Source organism: Lissotriton helveticus, chromosome 10 (genome assembly GCF_964261635.1).
Source record: "Lissotriton helveticus chromosome 10, aLisHel1.1, whole genome shotgun sequence".
Classification (NCBI taxonomy): domain Eukaryota; kingdom Metazoa; phylum Chordata; class Amphibia; order Caudata; family Salamandridae; genus Lissotriton; species Lissotriton helveticus.
Genome location: NC_136071.1, coordinates 792,510,964 through 792,531,061, shown reverse-complemented (window position 1 = coordinate 792,531,061; position 20,098 = coordinate 792,510,964). Strand labels below are relative to the sequence as shown.

The 20,098-nt window shown below is 41.1% G+C and overlaps 1 protein-coding gene across 30 annotated transcripts in view; it reads left to right on the top strand.

The window, feature by feature from the left end:
• The window catches only part of SVIL (supervillin), a 761,399-nt gene that overhangs the window by 401,504 nt on the left and 339,797 nt on the right, over positions 1 to 20,098 (top strand). For 16 of the 30 annotated variants that reach the window (XM_078663368.1, XM_078663358.1, XM_078663370.1 and 13 more), the window contains 3 exons: positions 3,284 to 3,367; positions 17,467 to 18,381; positions 18,738 to 18,908. The exons of 11 other annotated variants lie outside the window; for them this stretch is intronic. In XM_078663368.1, coding sequence (XP_078519494.1) covers positions 3,284 to 3,367; positions 17,467 to 18,381; positions 18,738 to 18,908 — 1,170 coding nt within the window. The remainder of the gene's footprint in view (positions 1 to 3,283; positions 3,368 to 17,466; positions 18,382 to 18,737; positions 18,909 to 20,098) is intronic. 3 more of the 30 variants (XM_078663371.1, XM_078663372.1, XM_078663360.1) reach the window with 1 other exon arrangement.

Genomic DNA, 20,098 nt, shown 5'->3' with positions numbered 1-20,098 from the left:
AGGACTATGTGCTGTGCATCCCACAATGTCCGTTCTACCAGGAATTCTGTTTGTGCTTTTTAATCACCTAGCAAGTTGCTAGTCTCAGAGGCGCCCCTCTACTAATGGTGCCTGACCTGTTTGTAACATTTGATATGGTAGGCCACCATATATTACTTTCCACTGTTCTGTCTTTTTATTTATCTTATGAACTCCTTTCACATTTTTACTGCTAAGATTCTGATCATGCTCCCTAGTCATCTATCATTTTCTTTTTATCCTGTCCTTAAGTCTGTACTAGCCTTTTGATATTGACGTCTTATCTTTTCAATATCTTCGTTTTTTCCCTTTATTCCTACCCCCACCTCTACTTCTACAGTTGTCTCCTATTTTCTTGGATGTCTTCTCACACAATGTATCTTAATCCCCTTAAACCGAGGTTCTCGACTTCACTGTTCCGTCCTCCACCATAGGCCCTTATCCATGTATAAAGATAATTGGAGTAAAGGAAGTAGTAGTAGTGCAAGAGGTAGAGGGCAGGGCGTGAGGTTTAAAGGTTAAAGCGAGGACTAGTGGTACAAAGGTCTAGTCAGTAGTAAAAAGTAAAGTAAAACATGTAGTTGAGGGAGAACTGTGTGCAGAGTACAGCAATAAAGAGGAAGATTTAGGATAGACATTAAGGTAGGCATTAAAGAAACTGATTCTAAAAATAATAAAAACAATTAGGGCAATTGTTCTACTCAAATGGCGTTCCCCAGGAGGGATTCATCAACATGGGAACAAAATAGTTTTCCGCACAACTTCATGCATCTCTATAATCTTGGATTACATTTAATTTGCACAGCATACTACTACAGTTTGGCATGATGGTTGCTTTTGGCTTTTAAATATGTGCAATATCTGCCCCTGACAAACTTATTCCTCCCTTAACTTACTTTAAGTAGGTACTTTAATAACTACTGTTTGTCACTCCTGGCTTTCACTGCTTACTGGCCTCTGTAACAGAATCAATTAAGAACATTTGGGGGCACATCGTAATCGGACTACTATGGTCTGAAATGTATGCAAGTGTAAGAGCATCTCAGAGTTGCTGTAGTCCAGGTGAGTATCAAGAATGCAGTGCAGCAGGTCTTTGGGCTCTATGGAGTGAGCTCTTGCGGGAAATTTGCATTGTATAAGTGATAGTTTCAAATTTGATTAAACTGTTTCACCTCTCACATTGAAGGCAATGCTGCATATCATTGGTGTGTTTTAGGGCTGCCCTACTGCCAGACAACAATTCCAGGGGGCCGTAATTGCCTTGGATTTCCATCACTTCGAATTTGTCCGAGTTGTGCGTTAGACAATGGCTTTGGAGGTCAGGTAATGGATGCACAGTGCACCTTCACAATGTTGATAGATGTAATTCTCAGATTAGTCCACACTGAGGATAAATGGAGTATCATTTGCTCATATATAAAGGTGGAAACCATAAGATCCGTGTACACGAGTACGAGCCCAGGTATACAAAGTTTCTGGTTCTGTCCTGTTGAATGATGGTGAGCATTCTAAACTGCAAGTCTTTGTCAGCTACCACGTAAGCACGTTTGCAAATAAAGGGGTATGGCCAAAATGGTGTCATTTGTATTGTTGGACTGAAAGCCAGATTCGAAGGTAATGAGCAGGTAATTCACCTGCCAAAAAATATCCTGAGTATTTGTGACACTTGGCTGCTGAGATCAGTCTGATATGTACTTCGTATCCCCTGGATCTTGCTCAACAATTGGGAGTAATTTAGAGTGGATAGTACAGAGGTAGAGATGTTGGTGCCGAATCATTGAAGATTTTGGATTGGACAGCTGAGCTGCACAGAGATTTGGTGCTCCACAATGGCTTCAACAGAAAAGCGTACTGAATTAACAGAGCGTGGCGTGGATTCCATTGCTAAGGGAAACTGGTTCTCCTGAGTTGGATCTACATAATTAGAGAACTTCAGTTTCAAATAATTAGGAAAGCTGGTCGTTGGGTGTTGAGAAGGAGGGTTTGCAACCTGGCCATCGCACATTGTTGAAATTCTTGATAATTAAAATATCGCTTTATTAAAGACTTTTTGGACATGTCTAGATTGAGGGTAGATTTATTTCTGTTGTGTGCCATCCGATCAGAAAGGGCACAATTGCTACACTCTTCCCTCTTTAATGCAGATTTGAGTGTTGACCATTTCTCTGTGAACCATTGGGCAAAATGGACTGTTTTGGTTCCTGGTTGTTAGAGTGACCTTGTCCGATGCATGGGAGATCCAAAAGAAGCAAAAGTTAACAGTAGCATAGTCCATATTATCCACGCTGGAAGGCTAGGTGCTCACTTATTTATAGAGTATTTAACATCTCCTATATGAGAGTCGTTTATTTGAATGTACTTGGATTTATGATGCTGTTGCTGAGATGCTTTTAAGAATACAAAAGGGGGAAGCCTGCTATTGGTGCAGAAATAGAGGGTGTGTCCCGAAGTGAGAGATGGTCTCAATTAATTGCTGTAGTTTGTGAACACTCTAGGTTGGTAAGGTCTGCGTAGAACAATCTTGGGATCATTAGTCTATTTATTGAAATGGCTGTATATCATAATGTATGTTTTATGTAGCGCTTAATAGGACACCAATTCAATAGATTATAAAAGTTGGAAAAAACAATTATGATGGTAGTAGTACAATGCTGGAAATGCTGGTGTGGTAGTGTAGGTTGCTTTTTGAGAAACTGCAAGTTGGTTGTGGGCGCATGTTAAATTTTGTGGAACAGCTTTGGTGTATGCACTGGATCGTGTCCTGGGTATCGAAGAAGCGAGCAGAAGCCTTCTCCGTATGCATGTTGATACTATTAGCGGGTGTAGCGCGGCATGTAGTATGGCGGTATTGTTTTAGCAAAAGCACGCCATGCTCGCGTTTAAGGAGACTAGTACGCATGCACTAGCTGGGGGCCGCTGGTGCGCTTGTGGCCGGCTGGAGCGTGTGCGCGCGGCGCGCCATCACAAGCGCGTCCACAGACCACAATCGCCAAAGCCCTGCGCGTGCCCCGGTCTGTACCACTTCGCAGGCAAGTCGATAACAATAGATCTAGCTGGCAACAGCGCTTTCTCGCTGCATCGCCAGGCGAGACCTAAAATGGTCTGCCCGTCTTGACCCTTGGATCTAGTGTCTCAAGTGGTGGGGAATATTACTGTAAATTCTATATTAAGAGCTATGCAAGCAACATAGGAAAGTGTCAAATGTGAATGTTGATTCTTTTGTTTTGTTGAGAATATAAGAGGTGTTCTCCTTTGTGTACTGTAGCAACTCGGGGAAATCCACACCAGAGTGGTTTCTCCAGAAAGATTCAGACGGTGAGACACCTTCCCTCATCAACTGGCCCTCCAGGTATTGAACCTTGTGATTGCTGCCTCGTACTCAGCCCCCCAACCCCTTCGTATCTTCTCTCCAATGTAACTGCACTGTTTTGCATAGTCTCTAATATCAATCTAATAGAAATTCCACCTTCCCCACAAATACCTCCTGAAAAACACATTAATTGGACAGCCTATTTTGTGTTTTACTTATTTTAACTAACTACGTGGTAGATGTCAATTGAAAATTTGTTTTTCTGCACCATTCTTTCTGTGTGGGTTTTGGCTAATTATTAATAGGTTTTTCTGTTGTAAAAGTATGCTATCCTTTTCTGTTAATTTTTAACTTTACATTTAATTGGAAATGATCAGTGTGTTTTAAACTGTGTGAAGAAACAAAAACAAATTCCCACTAATTACCTAAATTAATTCTTAAGCTTGTATAATGGTCTTTTACAAGCTTCACATGCACCCTCTTGATGGGTAATTGCAGTTTCCCCACTATGCTGCTAACAAAAGTGTCAAACAATATAAACTAGAATTGGGCAGCCGGTAAAAATTGGAGTGTTCAGTGTGGTTGTGCGTTCCAGAGGAGTGAAGTACATTTACTTTTTTCTTAATTCCCATTTAGATCCTCACTAGGCATGGAACCGAGCAAACAAAATGTCATAATTGAACCAGCCAATGCTTGAGATCCTGACAAATATATATATATATATATATATATATATATATATATATATATATATATATATATATATATATATTTACTCCTTTAGCATTTCGCAAAGAGTTGAGTGGTGTAAAACCTTAATTACTACTTTATTTTCTAGTGGAAACACTATTGGTAAGACCCACCTTCACTGTTAATCATGATGTTGTATAAGAATAGTTAAAACGGTTGGTGCTTCTGAGAACCGCTAAAACAAATTTAGTAAAATGCTGTTAATATGTGATTATACTCCTCTCCCAGGTTTTGGCTTTAGCTCTGACATCCCCTAGATTGATTTGAGGTTTAAAACAAATGTTGACAATTGTCATACAGCCAATTATATTTCCTATATCCATATAGGAAAATAGAAGGGTAGTGGGGAAGATCTCACTCATTATTTGGTTCTAGGTTTCCTCTCAACGTTAAATTCAAAATGCAGCTTCCAATTATTTCAGAGGTACAGTGAAGCTACCCATCCATCCTGCCTTTCCTAAAACTTATTTATCACAGTGGTGTGGCACAATTCCTTCCTTGCAGCTGGCTTTAAAAATATTTTTACTATGATTAAAATAATAAATGTATAACCTGGGTTAATAACGAAGTGGTCTTTTTGGTATAATAATTATTCGTAGTCTATAAACATAATTAAGAGTCTCATAGGACAGGATCCTTTGTGAGTAAAGGGGAATACTTTCATATGGTCCTATTTTGCCGGATTACGAAGACCTTTAAGTTCTCATACTTCATAGAAAACATGACTGGAGCCTCGGAGGGATGCTTGCACTCATTCATATATTTTCTGGTGCTGCAGCTTCTTGCTAATGGGAACCAAGAACTGATAACTCCTTTAGCACAGAAACGAAATAATTAAAATTAGAGTACTTTTATTGTATTTAAAATGTAAAACATTGGGGAAATTAATGGAGTTATTGACTGTGTATGTTCAGAGTAGCCTTATTAGATCTCGACACTCAAATATCGTTCGAGGACATAGACAATTTGTTTTTTATTTCATAAAGAATGTGTGCTGTATAAAATTCAACATTAGTCTATTTCACTAGTCCGATGTTATGTCCATGCTCTGGTTTCCATACCCCTTGTGTCACTGTGTGATTGTAAGGAGTTGCTCAGAGTGATTGGCGTGGGTAGAGGCGACTGAAGTTTGGGATAAGTAAAACAATGAATCGTACATATTTCCAATCTAAACCTAGTCGCGTAGTTTGCTGTTTAGACCTCATGTCCACTGGGCTATTTTAAAGACCATTTGGAATCACAAGATTTTGCATTGGGGTGTGTGTGTGTGTGTGTGTGTGTGTGTGTATATATATATATATATATTTATTTATTTTACTTGGAGTACATTCTGGAACTAGCTACAAAAACTAGTAAGGAACATTTTTGAAAGGCAATTTCCAAGCTATGACGAGAATACTTTTTTAGCCTTAAATGAAATATTACATATGACACATTTTCATGGTTGAATTTGTTTTTGTTTAGCACTGCATGAATTAATCTTGCATTGATGTATGAGCTCTGGAAAATCTAAAATGTTTTGTTAATGAAATTGAATGCCAGTGTGAGTGGAAACAATAGTTTACAAATTCTGGAAGGATATGCTTTGAAAAAATGTGTTTGAGGCATGTGAGCTGTAGTTCACATGCTTTGCACACTCCTGCCATCTAGTGTTGGTTCCGGATGTTTGCACTTTGTTTTACTTCCTTCGAAGAAGTCTTTCCAAATCACGAGATGGGGGACTCCTCTTTTCCGTGATAGTGCGCATGGGCATTGGCTCCATTGTTAGATTATTTTTCCGCCATCTGGTTCGTACATGTATTGCTGCGCTCCAGTTCAACACCGTTTCTCGGGTTCCCCTCGGTGCGCAATACACTTACCCTCGTCGGTATTGTTATTCGATCGCGTTTCCCATTCTCCTCGTATCGTTCAGAATAATCTTTTGATCTGAAACTTCGTGGAAGGCCGTTGGGTCGAGCCATGTCGGGCCAGCTCAGTCGATGGAATGGACTCCATTTAAGTTCTGTGCTCGGTGCCAAGCCAAGTACTCGCGCACGGACTCGCACGAAGTGTGCAACTTGTGCCTCTCCCTGTAGCACGACAAACAAGACTGCAACACGTGCAGATCCTTCCGATTAAAGAAGACGCTCTGTACGCATCAGGCTCGACGTCACGAAATGCAACAAAACGGCGAACAACCGTTACAACGAAACTATTACAACGCACTACCATTACAACGCGGTCATTACAACGCAAACCATTACAACGCATTGCGCTGGGGGGCGCTCTAGGATAGGGAATACGTTTAATTTTCTATCCAACACCTTCCCTAGTGTCCACGGGGACTGGAGTTGGAATAGAAAATTATACTTACCACTATCCAGCACCTCTAAGCGCTATGCGTTGTAAAGGTTTGCGATGTAAAAACCGCGTTGTAAAGGCAGGCGTTGTAATAGCCTGCGTTGTAACGTCATACATCCCAACAAAACAGCAGCTCTGCTCCGGATTTCTACTCCTAAGATTCTGAACACAATGTCTTTGATGCTCAAGCACCTGAAGAACTAATTTCCGTGTCAGAAGTAGATTTGGACCTGGACGAAGACATCCTGCAGGGTCAGCGTACCTTGAGTACCAATCCTCCCCTGCCCAAACTCTACTTCTGTCCAAGAAAAAGGCTTTGGTCCCTCCTCTGCTTTTGGGCATAGGTCTGCACCGAGACCATGTTTCGAACGCCCCGCCTTGGGGCCTGGCACCGAAACAAATATTAAAGCCTTCCGGGTCTGGATAAAGTTGGCCGCACTCGGGCATCGAGCCAAAACCATTGGCACCTACACCAAAGCACGTTTTGGTAACAATCCCTTTGGTACTGAAACCGAAATAATCTTCGGATCCGAACACTTAGACGCCGAAAACATTGGCTCCAAAAATATTAGCAACAAAAAAAGCTCCTACTCCATCAAAGGAGCATCATATTGACATCCCGCCTTCAAACCAGGACCTGAAACAAAAGGAACTGGTCATCCATCCCAAAACTGGACATATTCATGTAAAATTGCCTTTAAAACATAAACCAGAAACAGAGGACACTTATCATATTTCTCTAAAGAGAAAACATGTTGGTACTGATCCCTCTCCTCCTCCTCCATCACCTCCTTCCTCACCTAACCCAAATTTGATAACCAATTCACCACCACTACAATCACCTGACAACCAGGATGATGGAGATGGGGTAGATAAGAGTCCCGATGCATGGGATGATTATAATACAGATCCAAACGCAGATAATGGCTCAGACTTATAACCTGCAAAACCCTCTCCACCTGATGATAATGTAGGGTACATAGTTAATATATAGGGCGGATGAATATCATGGAGTTCAGCTTCATAAAGAGTCACTTGTAGGAGGAATTTCTCTTTGAAACACTAAGCTCTTCCCAGAGATCCACTCATACACTGCTGATGCTTAAGGGCTTGCTAAAACATGCGGACGACATTTTTAAAGATCCCGTTCATGCAAGAATTCTTACACCAAGGGTAGATAAGAAGTATAAATCTGCAGCAGCAGATCCAGTTTATATCAAAGGTCAATTACCATTAGATTCCCTAGTGGTTTCTAATGCCCATGAACGGGCAAATTCACAAACCTTGGAGATGCCCCTCCTCCAGACAAGGAATCTAAACTAATAGATACCTCCGGAAAAAGAGTAACTGCACAGGTAGCCAATCACTGGTGTAGTGCCAATACCCAGGCTCTCTTAGCTAGATTAGACAGAGAGCACTATGATGAATTGGAGCAATTGCCCCAATTTCTACCTGATGAACAAAAGGCTAAGGCATGTGCCCTAATTCAGGAAGGGAAACTAATTTCAAATACTTCTATTAGTTGTGCTCTAGATGCGGCTGACCCTGCTGCTCGTGCAATCAACACCAGTGTTTTCTAAGAAGGCATTTCTGGCTTAGAATGGCAGTGTCTAAACCTGAAGTCCAGGCTTCTATCTTAAATCTACCTTTTGATAAAGAGCATCTCTTTGATCCTGTGGTAGACCGTTCCTTAAGAAGATGGACACAAACGTTGCAAAATCTATGGGAGCCCTACAGTCTCCATCCAATCAGGGTTCTTTTCGTCGCTCCTTCCACAGGGTGGACTACAAAAGCATATCTACAGACAACACCTCAACATCCTATAGAGGCAATAGTCAGTCAACCTCTTCGAGAGGTTACTTTCTAAGCAGATTTGGGAAGAGCTTATGGTTCCACACCTGCACCTCCCCCTCAACAAACAGTGACTTGCCACCTCTTTCCCCGACCATTCCACAACTGTCGGGGACGGCGTTCTCAATTCCTCCCCGTTTGGCATACAATAGCTTCAGACAGATGGGTCCTAGGAATGATCCAATCTGGTTATTGCCTGGAGCTTACCAACGATCCCCCAAACATTCCTCCAAGTTCACAAAAAAGGTCACCAGAGTATCTACACCACCTCTAGCAGGAGGGTCACTCTCTTCTGCAAAAGGGGAGCTGTAGAGCATGTACCTTTACAATATCAAGTATCCGGTGTATACTCCCTGTACTTTCTAATACCCCTAAAGGACTGCTCTCTCAGGCCTATCCTGGACCTCAAGAGTTAAATCAATATATTCCCTCAGATCACTTTCACATGGTGACACTTCAACAAGTTCTCCCACTCCTACAACAAGGCAACTTTGTCTACTCTAGACTTAAAGGACGCATACTTCCATATTCCAATACATCCTGCTCATCGCAAATATCTCAGGTTTATGGTAGCAGGAGAACACTACCAGTTCAAAGTGCTTCCATTCGGGGTCACTACTTCTCCCAGAGTATTCACCAAATGCCTGGCAGTAGTCGCTGCTCACCTACGAAGACTTATTCATGTTTTCCCATACTTGGACGATTTGCTCATCAAAGCCAGTTCTTACCCAAAGTGTCGCTAGTACACTCAAATAACAGGACAGTTACTGCACGATCTCCGGTTCACAGTAAATGTGTTGAACTACCATCTCCAACCCTCCAACACACAAACATACCTTAGAGCTTTTTGAGTATTGAGGTGACCCCTGTCTGTCCCAATGCAGCCAGAATCTGCAATATTCAGGCTCTAATATCACAATTTCAGCCCAACCAGTCCTTACCAGCGCGAGTATATATGCAACTACTGGGAATGATGGTATTTTGCATCATAATAGTTCCCTATGCAAAACTTCAAACGCATCCCCTTCCGGAATGCTTAGCACATCAGTGGAATCAGTCGCAAGGTCAATTGTTAGATCTAATATTGGTAGATGGCCGCATCCATCGCGCTCTGCAGTGGGGGAATCCACAAAACCTATCCAAAGGGTGGCTTTTCATTGACCCAGTTCCGCAGACAGTACTAACAGCAGACTCATTGCGCACTGGTTGGGGAGCTCTTCTCCAGACTCCCATAATTCCAGGTGTGTGGAGTCGAAAGCAAAAGCAACTTCATATAAAACATCTAGAGCTGCTAGCAGTATTTCTGGCGCGAAAAGCCTTCCCGACTCAGCTTACAGGCAAAACTGTCCTGATACGCACCGACAACATGACGACTATGTATTACATTCAGAAAGGGGGGGGGGGGACACACCCTTTCCAGCTGTCTAGCTTTGCATAAGCTATTCCGAGGTGGACGATGCATCACAAAATGTATCTCCTGGAAGAACACCTCTCGGGAGTAAACCATCAGATCACAGATCTTCTGAGCAGGTAGAAACGACAGATTCACGAGTGGGAACTTACCCCTCGAGTTCCCCTTCCATTCTTTCAAATGTGGGGTTTTCCACAGATGTATCTGTTTGCAAAATGCCCAAACTTCACCTCCAGGTATCCACACCTGTTGACAAAGGCAATGCCCTATGAATGAACTGGTCAGTGTTATTTCGCTTTTCCGCCTCTCCCACTCATTCCTAGTGGTTCGGCAGCTCAGACAAACATCCATCACACTGATCCTAATAGCTCCCACATGGGCCTGTCAACCTTAGTTCACCACCCTGTTGGAGCTCAGTAGTTCCTCATCAAAAACTACATCTCACACCCAGTCTCATCACACAGAGCCATGGAGAGGCAAGACCTCCACATCCCAAAGATCTCAACCTAGCGATCCAGCACCTGAAATCAGAGTTTGGCTATCTGAACCTTCCACCAGACTGTATGAATTTTAAAGAGGCCAGAAGGCCTACTACAAGGGCTTGTTATGCAGCTAAAGGAAGCAGTTTGTTTTATATAGTAATAATAACCATATCCACCTGCTAGATGCTTCCGTTCAAAATATCATTTGTTACTTACTACACTTAAAGCAGCCCGGATTAGCTTGCACATTCATACACTTACATCTTGCTGCAATAGCTGCATACCTTCAAAACTGACAGCATATGTCTTTTCAGAGTACCCATTAACAAGGCTTTTATGGAAGGACTCAAAAGAGTTATTCCACCAAGACTTCCACCTCTTCCAGTGTGGAATCTTAACATTGTCCCTACTAGACTAATGGGTCTACCCTTTGAGCCATTGCACACATGTAAACTGCAATTTCTCACTTGGATAGTTGCTTTCCTCATTGCTGTTACATCACTGAGGAGAGTGGGTGAGCTGCAGGCACTAACCATAGAGGAACAATTTGTCAAGTCCACCAAAACAAATGGTCCTTTGCACTAACCCCAAATTCCTACCCAAAGTGGAATCAGCCTTTCAAATCAATCAATCTGTTGAGTTGCCTGTGTTCTTTTCTCAACCAGATTCAGTGGCAGAAAGAGCTCTATACACATTAGATGTTAAACGAGCATTATTGTATTACATAGAACAAAACCATTTCGTAAAATTAAACCGCTCTTTGTGGCTTTTGCTTCACCACACAAAGGCAATCCTATTTCCAAATCGGGTATTGCTCGGTGGATAGTTTAATGTATTCAAACTTGCTATGCAAAAGCAAAGAGGACTTTACCAATAACACCTAGGGCACATTCCACCTGCAAAGTAATAGCTACTATGGCTTCTTAGGAAACACCCCCTTACCTGACATCTGTAAAGCTGCAACATGGTCTACACCATACACATTCACCAAGCACTACTGTGTAGATGTGTTAGCGAGACAACCAGCTAATGTAGGCCAAGCAGTACTTTGAACACTTTCAGACCACTGCAACAGGTTAGCCACCGCTTTAGGAGAATACTGCTGTATAGTCTATGCAAAGCATGTGATCTACAGCTCACATGCCTCGAACGGATAATGTTACTTACCCAGTAAGCATCTGTCCTTGGCATGTCGAGCTGTAGATTCACATGCGCCCACCCGCGTTCCTATACTTGTTGCAGTTTTCTCTTACTTTATATACATACGCATGGACATCTCTATTCTACTCTTGCTTGCTCAATTTTCACCCTCAATGGGAAAACAATCGAACAATGGAGCCAATGCCCATGTGCACTTTCACTGAAAGGAGGAGTCTCCTACCTCATGACTGGAAAGACTTCTTTGATGAAAAACAACTTGTAAACATCCGGACCAACACTAGATGGCAGGAGTATGCAAAGCATGTGAATCTACAGCTCTACATGCCAATAACAGATGCTTACTGGGTAAGTAACATTATCCTTTCCATTTAAAAGTCAAATCATACACCAGGACTATAAAATGTGTTATTGCAGGAGTGACACCATTTTTAGTTCTATATAAATTCAGAAAGATGGATCAGGTGACTTTTTCCTTTCATTTTATAATGGGGACTGCTGTTTAAAAAAAAAAAAAACATGTATTTCCTGGTACATGTTATGCTCATCATGATAATCCAGCGCATTAAGTTTTGAAAACTGATTCAATGGGCCAAATCATAAAATATGCACCCTATTACGTAGCTTAAAAATTATATTACTTAGAAATGCATCCCCCTTAAATATAGTAGTTAATAATAATGTGATTTCAAAAAAGCGCAAGCCTACTTCGTCTGAAGTGTCCCAGTGCTACGGTTTTGCTCCCAAAGTCCAGATCAGGTGAGCTCAAGGTACTATGCAGATTTAGAAAGCCAGGTTGTTAGTTTTCGGGAAGCTGGCTCATACTTTCCTGCGTAAGCAAAAGGGGAAGATAATTCCCCATCTTGGCGTACAAAATGCCAGAGCCACATCCTCCAATGCAAGCTCTTTTAATGCTGGGAATACAGACCAATGAGGCCTGGCAGATCTCAATCCTCTTCTTTGGGTATAAGGTGGAACTAAAGGCTGCAAATACCTAGGACCTTCAGTTAAAAATTCTATAACCGTAGCACACAGCTTTGAAGGACACCCTTTCTTTCAAGGGCGAATTCAGTGCAACTTTGCCAGAGCGGGGACATTAGGGGAGCGTCTGGGCAGGTTTAGCAGCAGGCATGATGCAGCATTCTACACAAGCTGAAGTCTCAGAAGTTGACTGAGGGACCCCAAAATATAGCACATTGCAGAAATGCAATCTGGACATGACCAGAGGCTGGACCACTGTCTTCTTGGCTGCCTCTGGCTGAAAACCAAGGATTTAAAAAAAAAAAAAATGTTTTTAGGATCCTGAAGCATTGTCCCGCTAGGCTTGTGATTTGGCTGTCAAATGATAATGTGCAGTAAAATTGGATACCTAGATTTTTTATTTTAGTTTTGGACACAGGTAGATTCCTAGAGAATCGGGCGACCAGGCCGAGGACCAAATTAAAAGCTACTTCTCAGTGATGAGGACTTCAGTCTTGCCAGCATTTAGCTTGAGACAACAAAGGCTCTGCCACCTCCATAAAGCAAGACCTAAGCAGAACTACAGTATCGGCCGCCTACTGAGAGAGTGATTATCATCTGCATACGACACTGTTAAAGCCCTAGTGCAGGGTGCATATACAGATTGAATAACGTCTGGCTAAGAGAGAAGGCCTTGGGCACCCCCTGCTCCAGTGAGAACCTTGGAAGACAATGTTTTTTGTGCCACCTGAAAAGTGTGGCTCTGTAAGGAGGCCAACCGCCGCAGCGCCTTCCCACCAATGCCACCGTACCACAAAGAAGACCGCGCAACCGTGTCAAAGGCTGCACTGAGGTCCAGCAATGACAGAGCTGTAGTGTCTCCGCTATTGACAACCTGATGGATGGATCCGGAGGCAAGCAGAAGTACCGACTTTATTATATTTGGGATGAAAACCAGATTGGGTCTCATGAAGATCCTTTGGTTTAATAAAGGAGTGCTGTTGATTCATATATTTTTCTGCCACCTTAGGAAAAATAAGGCGGAGTAATGAGATGGGCCTAAAGTTCTTCGGCTTGAGTTGATGTACAATTTAATCTTGAGTGACCTTCAGCGGATGAGCGTACAGCTTTGTGGGTTGACATGGGGCAGAGAGAAAGTGGGCTCCTTTCCGAGGATGTCCCTCCATAGCCCTTACTGTTGAATGTACTTTATCTGTGAGGTAGAAACTTTAAACCATTTGTCAAAGGCATTTCAATATGAAACGTGCTTCCAATAACTGTACCAATGCCACCAACTAAATTGTTTTGCATGGTACTAATGAACATCAAGTTATTATTCTCAATCAGAAGACTAGGATCTTGGAACAATTATTTCACTTAAGGTTTCCTCTTTTGGCAGTACTTCGTACGTTGGTGTTTGACTACCCATTATCCTTTTGTCATAGGTGGAGGACTAATTTTTAAACTTCTGCTACAATTTTCTGGTCACTTACGTGTCGGATTTGCTTGGTTTCTTCATGGTTGACCTCTAACGGCTATTTGAGACATGTGTAGGACAGGTATTTGGTGTCAGATGCTTAATGTGTTTTCTAGTACATTAAAGCAGCAGAAAATAGGATCACCAGTTCTGTTTGGCATGCTTTCAGTTAAATGAAAATAAGCCATCATATGACCATCTGATTGGGATTAGCCGACCCAGGCCTCGTGTTCCCAGAAGTTTGTGTCTGAGAGCAAACGACTTCATGTCAATTGTTTTCTGCCAGCTATAGTACCCAAACAGGTAACCTTGTCCTCGTTGCATGTCCATTAAGGTTCTGTCTTTCGACAGAAGAACACAAATACATGATTTTGGAGGTTTCAACTCGTTTGATCCTTCTGTGCCTAGCTCAATCTTCCCCTACATGGTTTATTTAGGTTGGAGAAAAGTCTGTTATTTGCTGCAGTCTGTGCTCACCATGAAGTTGGGGATATCAAACTATAATACCAGTAAAAGCTATCTCAACTGTCCTACTGCATATAGGTCCCTCTAGTTGCTATCCCTTCCAGTTGATGTACATGCTTAGTTGGAGCTGATAAAGAGCAAACTATGGCAAAGCCAGTCATTCTGGCGTTTGATGCCATTTTTGGCTTTGCCAAGGTTTTTAATTTTTTTTGTTAATCTAAACAATCTTTCTGTAAATGGACATTGTGCCAAAGAAGAATCTGGTCGTTCAAAGTTAAGCCAGGGGCTAAAGTGGGCTGACTGTGTTCCCCATGCTTTGTGCTATGGTGGGTGAAACAAACCTGAATGGAACCCTGACAGAAAAATGGACGGAGAGTGGGATGAAAGTGTCAGCAATGAAAGTTCTACATATATGCGGACAACCGATCCTTTCCAAGCTTGCTTTATGACCTAGCTGTAGCTGCTCCTTTATTCAGTTGTGAATCAGGAAAGTTGTGGCCTGAATGAAATGCCCTCTATTTAAATTGATCTTGAATAAAACGGATGAATAAAACGGATGAAGACTGAAGGGAATTTGCAATCTTGATTTGAGGTAGCCTCCCTGCTAGACGCCCTAGATAGGCAAATGTCCATAATTTATAAAACGGTCTAAAATATTGGTTGTTCAAATGATGACTTTAGTCTTTATTCTTCGGTCTTGTCATTTGCTAACTTATTTCCTTCTGAAGTTTTCTTTTGAAGATTTTTTCATCCTTTTCCTAAGATCATAGAATATTAGTGCTCCCTGCATTAGCTTCTTCTCAGCTCATGTATAGGAATTTTGTTAGGGCAGGCATTGTATAAGAACGTCTGATATACCTAAAATTAAATCTACTCTTATAGAGGCTTTAATCAAGCTCTCCATTTTATGCCTGTCTCTGTTTTTGTTTGTCCACCACAGCAAGGTGCAGTAGCAATTGGCTAACTTCACTGTGATTGAGGACACTTCTCTTTCACAAAGCGCACACCTACTCTGTGCAGTATACTTGGCTACCAGCAACTGCTATGAAAGTGTGCCTTGTGAATCTTAAATATTTTTCATTTCATCAGTTTATTTTTTAGTAGCATTGGCCGGACAGCTTCTCAAATAAAGTTTTAAAAAACCCATAGTTAAACTATCATCGACCAGGCTACAAATCTAGCAGACAAAGCCAGCCCCATGAGCTTTGACCTGACGTGGTTACTTGAACCATCTCTAAACACTTCAGAAGTCACATGCCCATCATTCAGAATGTAGCAACACTGCTTCTTCCAGATGCTCATAAAAGTTAGTCTCTTTTCTCTACTGAAGGAATCCTGTTCACTTTCCAGTATTAGGGAAATGGGATTTTTGGTGCTCAAATGCACTAAACCCTGTTTGAAATACTCTAGGAGAGCGTGTTGTCCATTACACATTTCTCTGCACTGTATGCTCGTCTGACATTCTTTCAGTGTTTTGTCTAGGTGGATTTCCTACCTTTTGAGTTTTAACATTGCCACTTTGCTGTATTTGACATTATGTAGGCAAGCTTTTCTCTTGTGGGGCAGAGTACTTTCTCATTGCAGAAAAAAGATTACTGGACAAGACCCTCGTCTGCTTCAAACATATATAAAATGTAAAATCCATTGTATGGTACAACCTCGCCCTGTTTTAATTCATCTTTAATAATAAGTACATCCAAAGCAAAAGTCTTCTAATATACACAGCAGCTATATTTTAGGTAATCATATATTGTTTTAAAACCTTAAGAATTAAGTTATTTGGCATCTTGATGATAATCATGGCTGTTGGATTTTTAACTCTAGCAACAATTGACTTTGTGCTACAGTTCAGCTCATTACATTAATTTTAAAATGAGTATGGTGTACATATTTTCTTTGATTAATGCTTAGTGCAGCGCTTTTAGAAAATCCAGATTCTAGAAGTCACACCCCACTATGCTAGGGGGCTCACTGGCATTAAAGAAGACCTCTTTAACATCTGCAGATGTCCTTGATAGTGAAGGATCATTGCCACAGATCTTAAAAGCAAAGTAGTTTACACAGATTTTGCAATCAGTTTTCCTAAAACTATATCTTTGTCTAGATTCTAGTCTGTGAATTGTTGGCCTAATTTTCATGGTCCATTTACACTTCCTCATTATTAAAGCTCTATGCCCATTTTTCCTCCATTTGGGAGCACTGCCCTTGGCTGCAACTTTAAGGGGTTGTGATGTTGGTCACACATGAATTGATTCAGATTACTTCTCATTGTCCTTTCCTTCCTAATAACATTCTTGGTTCTTAGATTTACCCTTTTTATGGAATGGATCTTGTTTTCCATAAAGACTTTACTAAAAATCATTGCAATCAATAAATGATGACAATATAAAGAGCATGTGAAGTGTTATTTATCTCATTTAGGCATTGAATGAAGTGACTTTGCACTCATTACACGCAAGCTCTCCATTTGGTTGAGAGTAAGATTGGGCCAACAATTTGCTTCAGATTATATAGTCTTGCAAAAATTATTTGTGATCTGACCTTAAAAAAGGTTGTGTATAATGGACCCTTTTTGTGATTGGGTTTTAGTAGTAAATCTTATTAAAACTGTAGGAATTGGGATTGGTATTTGCAATCCATTTTTTATACTTGTGTTTAACTGGATTGGTGGTTTGGGTTGTATCCCTGTACTTCAGTTTGTTTGAACTTTTGATTATCCCAAGTCAAGCTATATTACGTTCTCTGTAGATTCATGTCATTTGCGCTTAATTACAATTTCTGTGAACAAATTTACCATAGTTGTATGCTTCTGTGGGTGCAGAGATGTCCACTTTGTGTGTAGATGAAATAATTTAATACTGTGACCTTTCTCTGCATTTGTGCTTTTTCTGCACACTAACCTCATTGTGCCAAAATACTATTAACTGAAAGTTACAATTCATTATCTTGATATTTACGTAAAAATAAACATGCAATATACCTGCTAGCAATTGGTTGTAGAGATGGTAATGTAACTACTTCAATGTTAAATTCTTGATTCTCAATTTTCCACAATTCCATACTTGCAAACTGGACATCTCTCATGATACTCTGACATTTATCTGACAGAAGGCCTTTAATATGTTAAGTTGTGATCAATCAGGAGGCGAACTCCTAAATGAGCATTGTATAGATTGTGTATTCATTCTGCTGCCATTTATCTTTTATGGATAATGAGAGCACTAATCATTTTTCTTTTTTAAAGAGTTAAAGTTAGAGAGAGGCTGGTGAAAGATGAAAGCTCACGTGGGAGCCCTGAATTTACCCCAGATTTGGTTCCTCAAAGAAAGCACCATCCTGCTCCTGTGCACTACATGCCTTTGCAGTCTGAAACCTCTGCATTTGATAGGGTTTCTACCCATCCAATCAGTTCAGTTCATCAACCAATTCATGGCCACATCCAACCTACTGGCCTTGCCCACGCTGCCAAGATAGTCAAGATGCACGAACCTGAACCAGTGTCCGTGAGCAGATTTAATGTACCTGCTGGTGTCAGCTGTGTAAATAAATTACCAGGAAGCAACGGAGTTCAGACAAGCAAATTAGTAGAGATTTTGCACAGCCTACCATCTAATGCAGATGAGCAACAGGAGCCTAGAAAGCTGTTAAAAAGCAGGACAGTCCTTCCATCAGAAACTCAAGGACCGGTTTTAAGCTCAAATGATAGGGGATGTGCGGAAGAAGGAAAATCCACACTTGATGTTGCTCTTATAAGAAAGCCAATTGTTAAAACCTCAGCACTTCGTAAAGATATGCCCCTTTCTGTTCGACAGATGTCAGACTCTCAGAGCACGATCCCTGAAAACATTGAACGAAGTGAAACTCTTATGTACATCCATAGTGGATCTGTCTTGCGTCCTGCTGAATCTAAAGGTCCTACTCGAGAAGTGTCTACCATGAAACATAAGCTACTGACTCGCTCGATGTCCGCTGATACGGGTTCTTCAAAGCTGGAAGTCTTCAAATATAAAGAACCAACCATGAAGCAAGGCGCTGACTTTCAAACTGCCGAAGCAAGTCTACCCAATGGCGAGGTTGGCATACTTGACACAAAGGTTTCTGTTGCTCAGCTTCGTAGCACCTATTTGGAGACTGCCTCGTCCAGCAAGAAACCTGAACTGTAGGTGATGTTTCAAACCTGTTTCAGTGTTACCCTTGCACGTCATTGTGAACTTACCCACACCTCAATACTAGTTGTGTTTTGCATTAAAACACAAGTCGCTTAGCTCACCGCAACATATTCCAGTATTTGTGTGGTAGAACAGTCCTCCCTAATTGTGCACCCTTGCTTGCTCATGCAAGTAATGGCAAAGCTGGCATGCGTGCCATACTTCTTTGCATGGAACATGCATGAGAGTTGTGTGAAGTGATATAGACTAAGTTTGAGTGGCTTTTGTTTTGAGTTGCGTCTATCTGTTACTTTTTCTTCTTTTCTTTCCATTTCTTTAATTTCTATCCTTCATTGTGATTGAAAAGTGAATCTCGAGTTGAGATGCCGTCACCAGGTATTGACTTGTCGGCTGGTTCTGAAAGGGAAAGAGGCAGTCGAAAGCCACGCCGCTATATTACTCCTGGTGAAAGTAGAAAGTCCTCGGAGAGGTTTAGAACACAGCCTATAACCTCCGCAGAGCGGAAAGAATCTGATAGGTAGGCAATTGTGTGCAGTTGTGGTATTGTACTCTAAATTTACATGTTTTGCTTTGGAGTTCGTCTGAACAAACAGTATCCCTAAACACTTGCGCTGCAGAATTGTCGTGCTGTCCAAAACCTACACAGCAATTTTTAGCTTAAATTATAAGAGTAATGTTTACTTTGCCATAATTTTGATAAACAAAAAACAAAGCAACTGTTAGGCCCATCCTCTTCAAATAGTGGACCGTGTAATCACTTTGGAGGACAACAGACCTACATTTTCAGTTCAGACAATTTCCTCCTTGGGAAAGAGGGAGGTCAAACACTAGCTTAATATCATCCGGATTGTAAAGGCATATTAAGTTTCAGAATGGCAGGTTACGAAAAGCTGTACGAGTTTTACTTCTATTGTCGCAAAGTATTTGTCTAGAAATGTACCAGGTGATCTAAGTGCCACAGGGTCTGATACAAATGACTAAAACATCTGTGCTTATTCTTTTTACTCAAGATAGTAATTTCCTGGTGACATTCTCCATATATCCACATTTTTGAAATCCCTGCCCTACAGTCACTGGACCCAAGAGCTCTTTGAAAAACTGTATGTCTTTTCAGGCTAAGGATCTTGAATTGTAGCTGTCTTTTTAGTGCTCTTTTATTAGTCAAACATTTACAACGCTTTCTTAGAACCATAACAATGCTGAGAATTTCCTCTTATACCAGTTAAGGATGCCTCTTGAAACGTCGTGCATTGTAGTCCGCAGTATCACTCAAATTAAGTAGGCATACCCATTTATTCATCTAAGTTGGAATTTGTATTGGATATATAATCCATCCTGGCCCTATAATACAGGTATCAAGAATACACTTTTTTTTTTAATCTTTTACTAAAATGAACAGTAGAAAAACTAATGAAGTCAAGTGTTTGCAGGGCAGGAATGTAGGATATTTTAGACTGTGGTAAAGGAAAGGGTTAAGGAGTCTTGTAAGTGTGCAGAATGAAGGGGAGGTATGAATCCAGTAACAGCCATAACCAAAACATATCCAAACGATGACCAACATGTACAAAGCATACAGCATTTCTAAGACTTAAGATCTTTCTAAAAAACTGTCTGCTTCTATTAAATGCACGTGCCATCTTACCTATGTAACTGGATAGTTAAAGTAATAGCATTTTATAGATGATTGATGAATATTGGCCTGACTTA